This window comes from Podarcis liolepis (assembly GCF_965112155.1).
Source record: "Podarcis liolepis genome assembly, chromosome: 1".
NCBI classification, from domain to species: domain Eukaryota; kingdom Metazoa; phylum Chordata; class Lepidosauria; order Squamata; family Lacertidae; genus Podarcis; species Podarcis liolepis.
In genome coordinates, this window is record NC_139554.1 from 77482629 (window position 1) to 77497062 (window position 14434).

Below are 14434 nucleotides of genomic sequence, written 5' to 3' on the forward strand. Positions count from 1 at the left end.
CACTGGCAATCTTGACAATTGCCAGGCCCCCACATCCCAGAAGTCTGGCCTAGGTATAAGAGCTCTGATGCGCGCACACAGTTCCTTGCTCTGCAAATGCTTTCTCAGTCATTTCAGTGCAGAGATCCAAATATTTAAATAAAAGTGTTTGCAGAGCTTCCCCCTTCACTGAAATGCATAAGAAAGATCATGCTGAAAACATACTTGTTTACCCAGGAGTTTCCTGGCCATGAATATTGGCTGCTGCATGTGGCCAGCTGCTGTGGTTATTGTATTATTGCAAATGTTATATCATAACGAATTGTGTCTTATTTTTGCACTGGGTGGTATTCAACTAAGGGCTTCCATAACAGTGCAAGTGGGGAGGCAGGGAGGGATCGTTCCATCTAGCAACTCCATATGCTTGCCCTGGTTGAACGACTGCCTTATCTCAATGTGGAATTCCTCCCGCTCTTTTTATTTCTGTACATTGCATTCTGTTTTCAACTATAAAGCAGTATGCCAATGTTTTAAATAAATCAAATCGCACATTGGTGCTGGACTATCGGTTTCCAGCAGGGTGCACTCATGACCTTTGATCAGAGGTATTGCCTTTAAATGAATTTATTTAATTTGGCTGGTATGAATCAATGCAGCTACTTGAACTCAGAACTTCTGACAAGGTAACCTGCCCTGGTGGGTTTTGCACGTGTAGTGCTAGGGATTGTTTTGGTGCTGCTGTTATAATGGACATGTTCCCATTTCTTGTTTTTGTCCTTCATTTTTCTTTCATATAGGATGGGAAGGCCGGTGAAGCTCCACACACAGCCACTGCAACAATAACCATACATATCCTACAGGCTGACCTGAGACCTCCCTGGTTCCAGCCATGCACTCCTTTTGGGGGGAATATAATGTGCATCAACACGGGCTACACTGGCAAGGTCAACATTTCGGAGAATATGGTATGCGCAAGGAACCCTTAGGCTGTGTCCACCCCAGGATGCCTCACTTAATTTTGCTTTGCTCCTCTCGGTCCCTATAGGACTCTTTTTGTCTTTGCTGTCTATGGACTCAAAGATCAGCCCAGGAGTGCCCTGGAACCAAGCAGCACCTCTGCCTGCTGCACAGTGGCGTAGCGTGGGTTCTCAGCACCCGGGGCAAGGCAAGTAATTTGCGCCCCCTAACCCGGGGCAAGGCAAGTAATTTGCGCCCCCTAACCCGTGGATTTTAGCACTCGAGTCTCTTCCGCGCCCCCCCCCCAGATGTTGCGCCAGGTGCAGCAGGCCCCCCTGCACCCCCCACGCTATGCCACTGCTCCCACCACAAGTCTTCAGGACAGCCATCTGAAGGCTGGCGCGGGGAGAAGGTCTCTCCGCCCCACCGCCAGGCTTCGGAGGAGGTCCGAGGACAGTGGGGTTCCTGCTTCCTCCAGGAGGGCCGGCCAAACCCGCCCCCCCAAATGTTGCGCCCGGTGCGGCCGGCACCCCTGGCACCCCCCACGCTACGCCACTGCTGCTGCATCAAACCTGGAACAGAATTGGTGCCAATACCAAGAGGGCACTGGCTATTCCCAAGAAAAATAGCTGGGGCAGAAAAACTTCTACACAACATTACAACTTTTACAACCCAACTAAACACACTTTGCATGAGGCTCAAACTACATCTTTGGTTCTTGCCTCCACTTTCCTTTAACCCATTGCAGTCTATGGCAAAGGATGTCTAAGCAAAAAAAACAGCAGACAGAAGCTGCTTTGCCCATTCCCTCCTGTCTTAAAAAAAAAAGCCCAAAAACATGCCCTTGTTGCTTTTTTGCCCACAAGGGAGAAAGAAATGGGGTTCTCATATCTTTCCCCCATGTCTTTCCTTCCACACATGAAAAGGCAGTTTGGGGAGGGCAATATTGAGTCGGGAAAGTGGCAGAAGGGGGAAGGGTTAAGCAGCCAGCCAAACTTCCTGTTACCTGCAGAGAAGCCTATTAGCCATGCTAGGGCTGCTGCTCGCAGGTCTTCTGCTTCACTCCAGGTCAATGCCAGCAAGTCAGGGTTTGACTCCAAACAGCAACACAATGAGGAGTGTGCTTTCATACAACAAGCGGGGTTCAGGAGCAGATTTTGCCTGTGTGGTGGGTATGCTATGAGCAGCCTACCCCTTCCAATAAGCATCTTCTTATGCATAAGAAACAGCAATGACAAAACAATACTTCTACGTGTCATGAAATTAGCTTCTACTACCAGGAAATGGGACTCTTTTTGTTGTGGCTGCCACTCCTTTAGGCTACAGTGGCTGCTTCCTGCTCATGGACTTGTTGTTCGCTAGGAAAGTAATAACCTACAATTTGGTATGTAAGCACACAGCTTGCATTGAGGCTGGAGGCTACATGCAAAATGGCAGGTTTCACGTCAAACTTATTAGGGAACCTTTTTAGCATGAGAGATAGAGAGCAGCAATGATTGCAGGCTGGTGTGGGGAGTAAGCATGGGAACAATGGGGGTACACAGCATCTTCAACAGGCCAGGACCTCCAAAACAATGTAGCCACATCATTATCATCATCATCATTAAATTTATATCACTCATATGTGAAAAAAGCTTCATCCAATTCATCATCAGCCAGCTGCAGTATCAGCTCTATAATTTATAATTTGTTTCAGATATGTTGTTATTGTAACATCTTGTTAACTAAAAGCCAGACTCGTGATGGCTGAAAGTACCTGAAATGAGCAAATGCTTTGATTTCTGGAAACATCTGAAAATGTTTTACCTTGTTTATTGCAGAATGAGTCTTTGTTCTTGGAGCCAGGACCCCTCTATGCTATTGATGGGGACAGAGATTTGAATGAAAAAGTAGAGTATGCAATTGCTGATGGTGAGTAGATTACTCCTACCCACAGGAAAAATAAAGTTTTGGATGCCAACATTTCCAGGAAAATCAAGGCTTAGTTAATAAATCCCTGTGTAGCCTTTTGAGTTTCTATGTGTTCTAAATAAGCTACTCCATGTGGCAGGCACAGGTGCGTACACACACACACACACACACACACACACACACTGAGCCTTGTATCCCAGCTGGTAACATGGGTCATCAGCTACATCCAGCCTTGGATGTGATGGTATCAGAGCCATGGGCATAGCCAGGATTTATTTTGAGAGGACAAATGTGAGCTATCTGCAACACAATCACTCAGTTAGTTAAGTATTTTTATTTATTTACTTGATAAATAACTCCCGTGGCTACACCCATCCCATTCTTTCTTCCGGTGACCAGAAGTTCCAATTGCTAATTTTCTCAAATTTCATTAGGAAATGACGACACGTTCTCAATAGACAAGGATTCTGGGGAAATAACAATGAACAAGACTGTTAACACTCTGAAGACTTTCATGTTGTATGTTGTGGTAAGTCTCTTGGTGATCTGTGTTGATCAACTCCTAGCCGGAATATGTGTTTACCAAGGAGAAAAGAGCTAGCTCAGCTTCCCTCAATGGTGCCCTCCAAGTGTTTTGGACTGGCATGGGCTGATGGGAACTGCCATTCAAAGGATCTGAGGGCACCAGGCTGGGGAAGGCAGAGCTAGGCTGTGAGAAATGTCTCTTAGCCATTCATTAGATCAGGGAGTCTGTCACTGTCCAGATGTTGTTCATAGCAAGCATGGTCAATGGTCAGGGATGGTGTGAGTTGTAGTCCAGCAACATCTAGAGGGCCACTAGTTCCCCACTCCCACATTTACCGGTAATCCATGATAAACTGGATCTAATCCTGTAGGCCTTCAAGGATGAGCAGTCTCAGGCCCACAGGCCAAATTTGGCCTGCCAGGTCTCCCTATTTGTCCCACAAGACCATTTCCCCCAGACCATGCTCACCTGCCCCACACCTGATATCATCTGCTGGTGTGTGGGGAGTTCAGGCCTGCTGGGTTCAGGTGTACAAGGCAGCTTCCTGCAGAAAGTGAGGCTGAACTGCCCACACATCAGCTGAATGTGTGCAGTTTTGAAACCAGTGGTTTCGAAAAGTTCAGTTCGCTATCTTGATTCAAAATGGTGCCCAAACATAAACAAAACCCTGCTTCTTGATCTCAGGAACCATTATGCATATGACCATGTTATGAGTCTGTGGCAGGGTGGGCTTGTATGCTGAGAGACCTTTCTAAAGCCTGGATCCAGCAAGTGTAAAAATCTAAGCAAGGATTCAAATTCTTGGAATAGCCAGGCTGGTTTCTCAATGAGGTAATGGCCTAAGTCTGGATTCTTATGGTAACTAAGGAAGTGGCTCTGTGCCAGACAGCAAATGGGTGGTGCTCCCTTCCTCAACTCTCTGGTAGTTAGAAATACAAATGCCAAGCTGGAGAGTCGAGTTATATGTACTAGAACCTGGAACCTGCAAGGCTGCAGGCTGGGTAGGGGGGTAGAAAGAGCTATGTTTGATTTCTGTTAGAACCCAAGGTTATGGCTACAGTAGAAACAAGACCCTTTCTGGAGGTTTTAATGATGCTGACCTGTCCATCATAGGCTCAGATTGTACATATATGTGTGTAAACAAACCATATATCATAAAGATACAACAGTTTCCACTGTCCCTCAGTCAAAAGGAAGCAGGATCCCTGGAACTCCTGAAATCTTGCAGTACTTGGAGATGGCATGCAGCAATATCTTAAGAAGTGTCCAAGTACATAGAGTGGTATTCAAGGACAGGGTCCCAACTGTGCAAGGATATCCTCTTGTGAAATGAGGTCTCCCCCTCTCCCTCCCCCATACCCTTCCAACTCTACAGCTGGAACTCTATGATGCTATGAAACATGCCCCTGCCTTGGAACAGATTCAGGAATCCCTAGAACAGAATTAGGGTGTGCACAGATTTCTCCTTGTGTAACAGATAATTCTCTCCCATGCTGTGTTGGATTCTACCCACAGTGAACAGACAAAGAAACAGCTTCCCAAAATTTGTAGTAGGAATTCAAGTGTTTGGTTAAAATGTTGCTCACCTCAGTTCCTTAGATTGAGGCATCTGTTCATAGTCTGCATTTTAATCAAGGCTTATATTTTGATCAAACACCTGTATTCTTAAAATGAGCTTAAAATATATTTTAAAATATCTGTATCTCTCATGCCAGGCAGCATCTCTCATGCCAAGCAGTGAGTGCATCGGCAGATGTGCTCATCTTAAAGAGGGCCCCTGGTTTATTGCGGTCATAAAAAGGCTGAGAAGCGAGGTCACTGACCTTACAAATTACAGAATAATCAAGTTGCAAAAACAATTATTATGCCTCCCATTTTAGACTTAAGCCCAAAGGGTAAATTGAAGAAGTTGCTTTTAGAACAGCAGCTGTTTTAGCAGCAAAAGGGGGCTGTAAACTAAGAGGCTTCTCTCGGAAGTTGCTTTTGGAAACTGGTTTTTTACTAAGTTCCCTTTCTTCTAAATGTATATATATATTAATGTATTAAATATATAGGCTTAAATGTAATTATGCAAAGGATTTAGAAAGCATGAAATTTAGATGTTAGATTCTTATTTCATAGAGACATAGAGTCCTAGAGTTGGAAGAGACCACAGACCCATGCCAAACGGGAGGCACTATCGGAGCACTCCTGACATCTGGTTGCCGAGCCTCTGTTTAAAAATGAAATTAAAAACCATCTGGTTTGTAGGGAATAGGGAAAGAGAGGCCAAAGGTTATCTGGTAATTAAGGTGCCTTGTAGAGGTTAATGGCTACTTGCTTGCCATTTATAAATAGAAGAAAATATAGCTCTCTGTCTCCCATAAAAGGTAATAGGAAATGGGTGTATCTGATATGATTGGTTCTAGCAATCAGCCAATAGGAAATTCAACCAGGCTGATTGGACAGAGGCAGCCAAAGGAGGAGCAAGGGGACTGGGCTGAGGGAATATAAGTGCTGGCCATCAGGGCTGGAAGGGCAGAGCATTGGTAACCATATACCACTGTGTCTCTCATTTATTTGTCTGACAAATAAATAATTATTTTAATTTCTCTATTGCTGCGTTGAATATTTCATTCCAGCTAAGCGTTAACCACAAGCAGGGTGCTACATTTTATGGTGCTCTTGTGACTCGGATAAGTGGTCTGCTGGAACGCAGCCCCTTCGCCTTACTGGGCGGGGTACAAGAGAGAGGACCACTCACTGCCTACCCAGCGCGCACTGGAAAGTCTTTTTCCAGGGGAACGCAGAAGTCTCGTCTGTCTGATACCCTGCCCACTGACGGCGACGGACCGGGGGGAAACGGAACCAACCAAGGGTAAGTGCACAAAGGGGTTTTTGGCCCTCCAATTAATTGGGAGGAAGAGAAGTCTTGATCAAACTTCTGCGTCTCAGTAAGTGGGAACTGAGTACGCTAGGTGGTTGGGTACATCAGATGGTGATCTGGTGTAGGGAAAAGGGAAGAATGGGAGGTAGTGTGTGGTGAAGTATCCAGCGCATTGTATGTGTGAGAAAGTACAGTCTGCAGCTGACCTGAGTGTGAAAACGAGTGTGTGAGTGACTGAGTGGATACTTCACAGGGCCATACAATGGGAGTTGGAGGTTCAAAGGGGGAAAATACACCTCTTGAATGTATGTTAAATAATTTTAAGAAAGCCTTCTCAGGGGCATATGGAGTCAAAATGACGCCAGAGCACTTGAGAACGTTATGTGAATTAGAGTGGCCAAAACAAAATACTGGATGGCCATCTCAGGGAACCTTTGATATAAATTTAGTAAGTAAACTTTGGTCTAACATTGCCAAAGAAACTGGAGGGTGCCCAGAACAATTTTCATATATAGATTCTTGGCTGAGCACATTAAATAAAAATCCTCCATGGATAAGGGAATGCAAAGTCCAACGATGCAAATTATTGGCTGTAAAAGCCGAAGCTAGGAAAGGAATCTTGCCAAATAAACTCAAACCCATTTTTGAGGGACCAGAGGAAGAGGTGCTTCCACCTCCACCCTATGCTCCACATCGAAGGGAGCCTAATCCAAACACTCCACCAGTTGTAACCCCAAGGCAAGAAAGTGGAATGAATAATGGGGCTGGAGTCACAGAACTTGATTCCTTGATAGATTATGATAAATATCTTCAGGAGGCATTGGAGGCCTATAATAAAGCCCAAGCAGAAGTGGTTATTCCATCTGTGAGTCCCAGTAGAACTCCATCTACAGTCTCCTTTAGTGAAACAACTGATTGCCCACCCCAAACCCCTGTACATCCAAGTCCTAGAGAAATATTACAGAAGTTACAGGGAGACCTTAATCGGTCAGCAAGCAATACAGCCAGGCGTATAAGGCTGCTAAAAGAACGCCTTGGGACAAATACCATCCCCTATGATTTGAGGCCCCTAGAGCAAAGCGAAGAGAAAGATCACGTAGTAGCCCCTCTCAGAAGAGTATTTGATGCACTTGAGGAGCCTGTGCTGGTTAACGGGCAACCCGGACCACGGCCACCTCGAACCTCGACCCTCCAGTATATTCCATTCACAACTACGGATCTGATGAATTGGAAAACACACACCCCATCTTTTGCAGAAAAACCTCAGGCTATGATGGACTTGGTGACTTCAATAATAAATACTCATAGTCCTACTTGGACAGATTGCCGCCAGCTCCTGAATACTCTGTTCACCACTGAGGAAAGGAGAGACATAATTGAAAAGGCACAGATATATTTGCGTGAGCAGGCCAGAGTGGGAAATATTTTTAATATTGACCGTCATCTCCAAGACAACTTTCCCTTGGAAGATCCTAATTGGGATCCAAACAATGTAATTCACCTGGCCAGACTTACCACCTACCGCCAGACGCTTGTGCAAGGTATCCGCAGGGCATGCCAGAAGCCCACTAATATGTCTAAAGTCTCAGAAGTAGAACAGAGACCAAATGAGAGTCCAGGAGACTTTTTAGAGAGGCTGCAGGAAGCCTATCGTATATGGACTCCTTTTGACCCTGAAGCCCCTGAAAACAGCAGAATGATTACTGCTACTTTTGTGGCCCAGTGCGCTTCTGACATTCGTAAGAAAATTCAGAAATCAGAAGGATGGGAAGGGATGCTGATGAGCCAAATTATGGCCATTGCACGCCGAGTTTATCGGAATAGGGATGAGGCTGAGAAACAAGAGAAGAAGAAGTGGCAGAAGGAAAAGATGGTAATGCTAGCCACAGCAGTGAAGCAAGACTACCGCCCCTTAAATGGAGGGAGAGGGAGGGGAAGGAATCCACCACTGGGAAGGAATCAATGTGCGAATTGCAAGAAGGAGGGTCATTGGAAGCGGGAGTGTCCTGAACCCCTGAGGTTGGAAGAAGTACGCCCAGGCCCAGGCCCAGGCTCCGGCCCAAGAAACCAGGGACGGGGACGGGGAATGACCCGAGATGGAAGATATCAGAGACCTGGACAAGGACGGGGTAGGGACAATGTCATTGGACTGGCAGAGGAGGATTTTACCCAAGACTAGGAACGACCGGACTCCATAAAGTTAGGCTTCCAGGAGCCCACGGTCACGATTCAATTAGGGAGCCATTTAATAGACTTTATGATTGATACTGGGGCTGAATACTCAGTACTCCCAGAACTATTGCAGAAAAAGGCATCCAAGAGTGTAGTCATTAAAAGTGCCACTGGTCAGTCAGCTAAGAGGTCTTTCCTCCAACCTTTGGAATGCCAGATTGGGGGACATCGTTTAATCCATCAGTTTTTGTATATACCTGAGTGTCCAATACCTCTCTTAGGTAGAGATATGCTGTCCAAATTGCAGGCCCAAATCACCTTCACTCCTCGAGGTCCAGAAATGAAACTGCCATCAAAGGCAGCAGGAATAATTTCCCTCTCAGTACCTAAGGAACAATCATGGCGCCTAATGTCAGCCCTGCAAGTCCAACCCACATTGGATACAGAGTTAAACAAGCTCCTCCGAACCCTACAGGTGCCACCAGGAGTATGGGCCGAAAATAGCCCACCAGGAATGGCCAAGAATATAGCTCCAATTGTAGTAACCCTAAAACCTATGGCTACCCCTGTATCTGTAAAGCAATATCCTTTACCCCGGCGAGCAGCAGAGGGCATCCAGAAACATTTGGACCGCCTATTAAAATATGGTCTGCTTAAGCCCTGCCAATCAGAATGGAACACACCCCTTTTGCCTGTTCGAAAACCTGGGACAGATGAATACAGGCCAGTGCAGGACTTGAGGCTCGTAAACCAGGCTATCGAGACCTTGCACCCAAATGTACCAAACCCATATACCTTGCTGAGTTTGATCCCACCAGAAGCAACATTTTTTACTGTATTGGACTTGAAAGATGCATTCTTCTGTTGCCGGCTGGCACCACAGAGCCAACCTATATTTGCCTTCCAGTGGGAAGACCCTTTAACAGGAACAAAAGGCCAGCTAACTTGGACGAGATTGCCACAGGGATTCAAAAATTCCCCAACTTTATTTGGCACTGCCTTGGCAAAGGATCTAACAAGTTACCCCTCAATACCTGGAGAAAAGGTGGTTCTGCAATATGTAGATGACCTTATACTAGCAGCAAAGGATTTTGAGACCTGTAAAGAAGGGACAGAGGAACTGCTCCACTTGCTCTGGCAAGCTGGCTACCGAGTTTCCCAGAAAAAGGCACAGTTATGTTTAGAAAAGGTCAAATATTTGGGCTTTGACATCTCACACCAACAACGAGCATTGAGACCAGAGAGGAAAGAAGCTATTTGCCTTATCAAGGAACCTACCACAAGGAAACAACTCAGAGGATTCCTGGGAACAGCAGGGTTTTGTAGACTATGGATACCTGATTTCAGCAGTCTGGCCAAACCCTTACATGAAAGCACTCGAGGTGCAGAAAAGGACCCATTCGTATGGGGACCTGAGCAGCAACAAGCCTTTTTAGTTATCAAACAACGACTTATGGAGGCCCCAGCCCTTGGACTGCCTAATTCGGAAAAACCCTTTCAGCTGTATGTACATGAACAGAATGGGATTGCAGCGGCAGTCCTGACCCAGAGATTAGGAAGTTGGAACCGTCCAGTAGCTTATTTGTCAAAACAATTGGACTCAGTAGCAAAAGGATGGCCTCCATGCCTAAGGGCAGTAGCGGCCACTGCAAGCCTTGTCAAAGAAGCTGACAAATTTACCTTCGGCCAGACGATGTATGTGAATGTACCTCATGCTGTTCTGACGCTCATGGAATATAAGGGTAGTTATTGGCTAACGAACCCAAGGATGGCTAGATACCAAGGCCTATTGTGTGAAAATCCCAGGATTCATCTACGAGTAGTGAATATGCTCAATCCAGCGACTTTGCTGCCCCTACCAGAGGTAGATGATGAAGAATCACATGATTGTCTCCAAATAATGGATGAAGTTTATTCCAGTAGACCTGATCTGAAAGATGAACCATTGAAAAATCCAGATGTTGTATATTATACTGATGGTAGCAGTTACCTGCATGAAGGTGCCAGACGAGCAGGATATGCTGTGGTCACCAATGAGGAAGTTGTGGAAGCTGAAGCTTTGCCTGCTGGCACCTCAGCACAAAAAGCTGAACTTATAGGTTTAACTAGAGCTCTGCAATTGGCAGCCGGATGTAAGGCAAACATCTATACTGATTCTAAATATGCCTTCTTAACCCTGCATGCACATGGTGCTCTATGGAAAGAAAGAGGTCTAATAGGAGCCCACGGGAAGGCCTTGAAATATGGACCTGAAGTAGAAATCCTGTTGGAGGCAGTATGGGCTCCAGAACAGATTGCTGTAATGCACTGCAAAGGTCATGGACGAGGAAGGGATCCAATAACCAGAGGAAATCATGCTGCTGACAAAGCAGCCCGAGAGGCAGCCCAAAAGCCTGTGGGAGGATTTATAGCAGCCCTCATACCAGAGGTAGTTCCAGAAGAAGTTAAACCTCACTATACCCCAGAAGAGAGGAAGTGGGCTGAACAGGAAGGAGCGGTTGTGAAGGACGGTTGGATGATCCTGCCAGACAATAGGATTTATGTACCTCATCACCTAGCAGGCACAATTGTAAGAAATTATCATGAATCTACTCACCTTGGCGGTACTGCAACCAGAGAGAGTCTCAGTCGGAAGTTGTATATTATTAATCTATCACAATTAGCAACTTGCATTTCACAGAAATGTGTTCTTTGTGCTAAAAACAATCCCAGGCAGGGACCGGTACAACCTCCTGGAATCCAACATGTGGGATATGTCCCCATGGAAAGCCTAATTGTGGACTTCACAGAGCTGGTCCCTTCTAAGGGATTCAAGTATCTCCTTGTGTTTGTAGATACTCTTACCGGATGGGTTGAAGCTTTTCCCACCAGAACTGAAAAGGCACGAGAGGTAACTAAGAGACTCCTGACTGAATTGATCCCGAGGTTTGGATTACCTAGATGCATTGGAAGTGATAATGGGCCAGCGTTCATTGATCAAGTAGTACAAGAAGTATGTCGAGTCCTACAAGTGAAATGGAGACTGCATGCAGCATATAGGCCTCAGAGTTCAGGGAAAACTGAAAGAATGAATAGGACTCTGAAAACCCAATTGGCAAAGTTAACCCAGGAAACAGGATTGGGATGGGTAGATGTGTTACCCATAACACTGTTTCGTGTTCGGTGTGCACCCACCAAAAGACTTAAATTGTCACCTTTTGAGCTCCTGTATGGGAGGCCGCCCTCCTTTGTTCAGGATATTCCAGCTGACCTCAAACAAATAGGAGACCATGTGACACAGGAACAAGTGCAATCTCTCTCCCGTGTTTTTGTTTCTCTTAACAGGTGGGCCCTCGAGCGCACGCCGTGCAGCATTGCCGAGCCGATTCATCAGTTCCAGGCTGGCGATAGCGTATGGGTGAAAGAGTGGAAACGAGATCCACTTGCACCTAAGTGGCGTGGACCTTACACCGTCTTGCTCTCTACTCCAACAGCGGTGAAGGTAGCTGAGGTGACCCCCTGGATTCATCACTCCCGTTTGAAGAAGTCCGAAGGCAGTTGGACGTGCAAAGGTGACCCCTCTAACCCTCTTAAACTGACTCTCTCCAAAAACCCCTGTATCTAGCCCTACCGGGAACGGGCTAGGTCACGGGCAACATTAGACGACCGGCCTGCTGCAGCCACAACCTGGAAGCTGGCTGACCTGCGCACGCCTGAAGCTTGAGGAGCATCTGAACCAGCAATTGTGAAAGGAAAGATTCTCTTATACAATTAATTGACTGCCCACCCCCTTGTGGAACAATTATCAGAGATATTACTCATTGGGGATCCTCGGGATATATGTTTTGGTCTTGGTGGTTCCCCATTTCTGTCACTGGGGGAATTATATTGGGACTAATATTTATTTGCTATCACTATAAGGTAATCTTTTGTGGAAGGAATGCATATGCTAGACATCAACATGATTTTATTATTAATCCTGATCCCTTGGGAAGGGGAAGGGTCCTTGAATCTGGCCAAATTGACTAAATATGGATTCCACCATGACCACAATATGTGGGTAGGGTTAGCTGAAATGGTAGCCAATGTTGCAAATAGGACCAATTGCCTTGTTTGCTCTCTTGGGCCAGATGATTCAGAGGGAGGTATGCCCTTATTACCGATACCATTAGATGCCATTGGTATGGTAAGCGAAATACCAAACCAAACAGAAGTACAGAATTTCCCCGGATGGAACTCAACTAAACCATTACGAGTTATACCTGTACAAGGGGAATTCTGTGTACATAAATCATCAGATGCAGCTGATTCTACCATGATAGGCTCTTCTCATTGTCACTATACTTGGGATAATATTAAGAATACCTGGGCACACGATACTACCTATCGAACTCGGGATGCCTTGCCCTGTGCACCTCCTTTTATTCATGCATGGAAAGTGGTATGGAACATAACTGTGACAGAAAAAGGCAATCTAACATACTGCACTGTGAACTCTCTACCTCTTTTACTATTTCGCCTTATGTCCTCCACATACCAAAAACCTCAGACCCGATGGTTGTGGTGGATATGTGGAGAATGGGCATACAAGAAACTCCCCTCCAAATGGAGTGGGACTTGTTTCCTGGGATGGGTATTACCACCAATGTGGATTATGCCTACTAATTTGGCCAAGCGTACACGAAGAAACGCTGATATTTCTCATATAGCAGGAGGAAGTACCCAAAGTTGGAGCGGTACTGATGATTGGCCACCAGAGCGCATTATAGCCTATTATGATCCTGCCTCCTGGAATCCTGGTGAGCTCATACAAGGGGCACGGGATCCTATTTATAATCTAAACAGAATAATTCGATTGCAAGCAGTAGTGGAACTTGTAACCAATGCAACGGCCCGGAGTTTGAGACTTATTGCACAACAGTTGGATGAAAGTAGAGCCGCCATTTTGCAGCTGAAAATGGGAATGGATTATGTACTTGCCAAGCAGGGAGGCCTATGTGGAGTCTTGAACTTGACAGGGAATGCCTGTTGCTTTAACATTTCTGATAATGGTGAGGCAATCCGTGTGTTGGCCACAAAAATGGAGAATATAGCACATGTCCCAGTACAAACATGGGAAGGATGGGATATGGGATGGCTCACCAATTGGTTACCTAATGTCGCAGGACTCAAAGGGATACTATTGTCTTGCTTGTTTTTCTTGACGGTAGTAGTAATGGTTTTATGTATGATGCCATGTATCATTTCATGTTTTAGAAGTACAATTAGCAAGATGGTTTCAAATGAAACTCTACCTCATATCATGGCCCTATACAGAGCTTTACCTCAGGAATATGATGAAGGTCAAGCTATCAAGGACACTTGGGATGAAGGTCCTTGAGCTTGAAAGGGGGGAATGAGGCATCTGTTCATAGTCTGCATTTTAATCAAGGCTTATATTTTGATCAAACACCTGTATTCTTAAAATGAGCTTAAAATATATTTTAAAATATCTGTATCTCTCATGCCAGGCAGCATCTCTCATGCCAAGCAGTGAGTGCATCGGCAGATGTGCTCATCTTAAAGAGGGCCCCTGGTTTATTGCGGTCATAAAAAGGCTGAGAAGCGAGGTCACTGACCTTACAAATTACAGAATAATCAAGTTGCAAAAACAATTATTATGCCTCCCATTTTAGACTTAAGCCCAAAGGGTAAATTGAAGAAGTTGCTTTTAGAACAGCAGCTGTTTTAGCAGCAAAAGGGGGCTGTAAACTAAGAGGCTTCTCTCGGAAGTTGCTTTTGGAAACTGGTTTTTTACTAAGTTCCCTTTCTTCTAAATGTATATATATATTAATGTATTAAATATATAGGCTTAAATGTAATTATGCAAAGGATTTAGAAAGCATGAAATTTAGATGTTAGATTCTTATTTCATAGAGACATAGAGTCCTAGAGTTGGAAGAGACCACAGACCCATGCCAAACGGGAGGCACTATCGGAGCACTCCTGACATCTGGTTGCCGAGCCTCTGTTTAAAAATGAAATTAAAAACCATCTGGTTTGTA

At 45.3% G+C, this 14434-nt stretch overlaps 1 protein-coding gene across 8 annotated transcripts in view; it reads left to right on the forward strand.

Annotated features, from left to right (window-relative positions):
- CDHR5 (cadherin related family member 5) overlaps window positions 1-14434 on the forward strand; it is a 32911-nt gene that overhangs the window by 7050 nt on the left and 11427 nt on the right. For all 8 annotated transcript variants that reach the window (XM_083500443.1, XM_083500440.1, XM_083500436.1 and 5 more), the window contains exons 7-9: window positions 777-944; window positions 2757-2847; window positions 3282-3376. In XM_083500443.1, the coding sequence (XP_083356569.1) occupies window positions 777-944; window positions 2757-2847; window positions 3282-3376 (354 nt within the window). The remainder of the gene's footprint in view (window positions 1-776; window positions 945-2756; window positions 2848-3281; window positions 3377-14434) is intronic.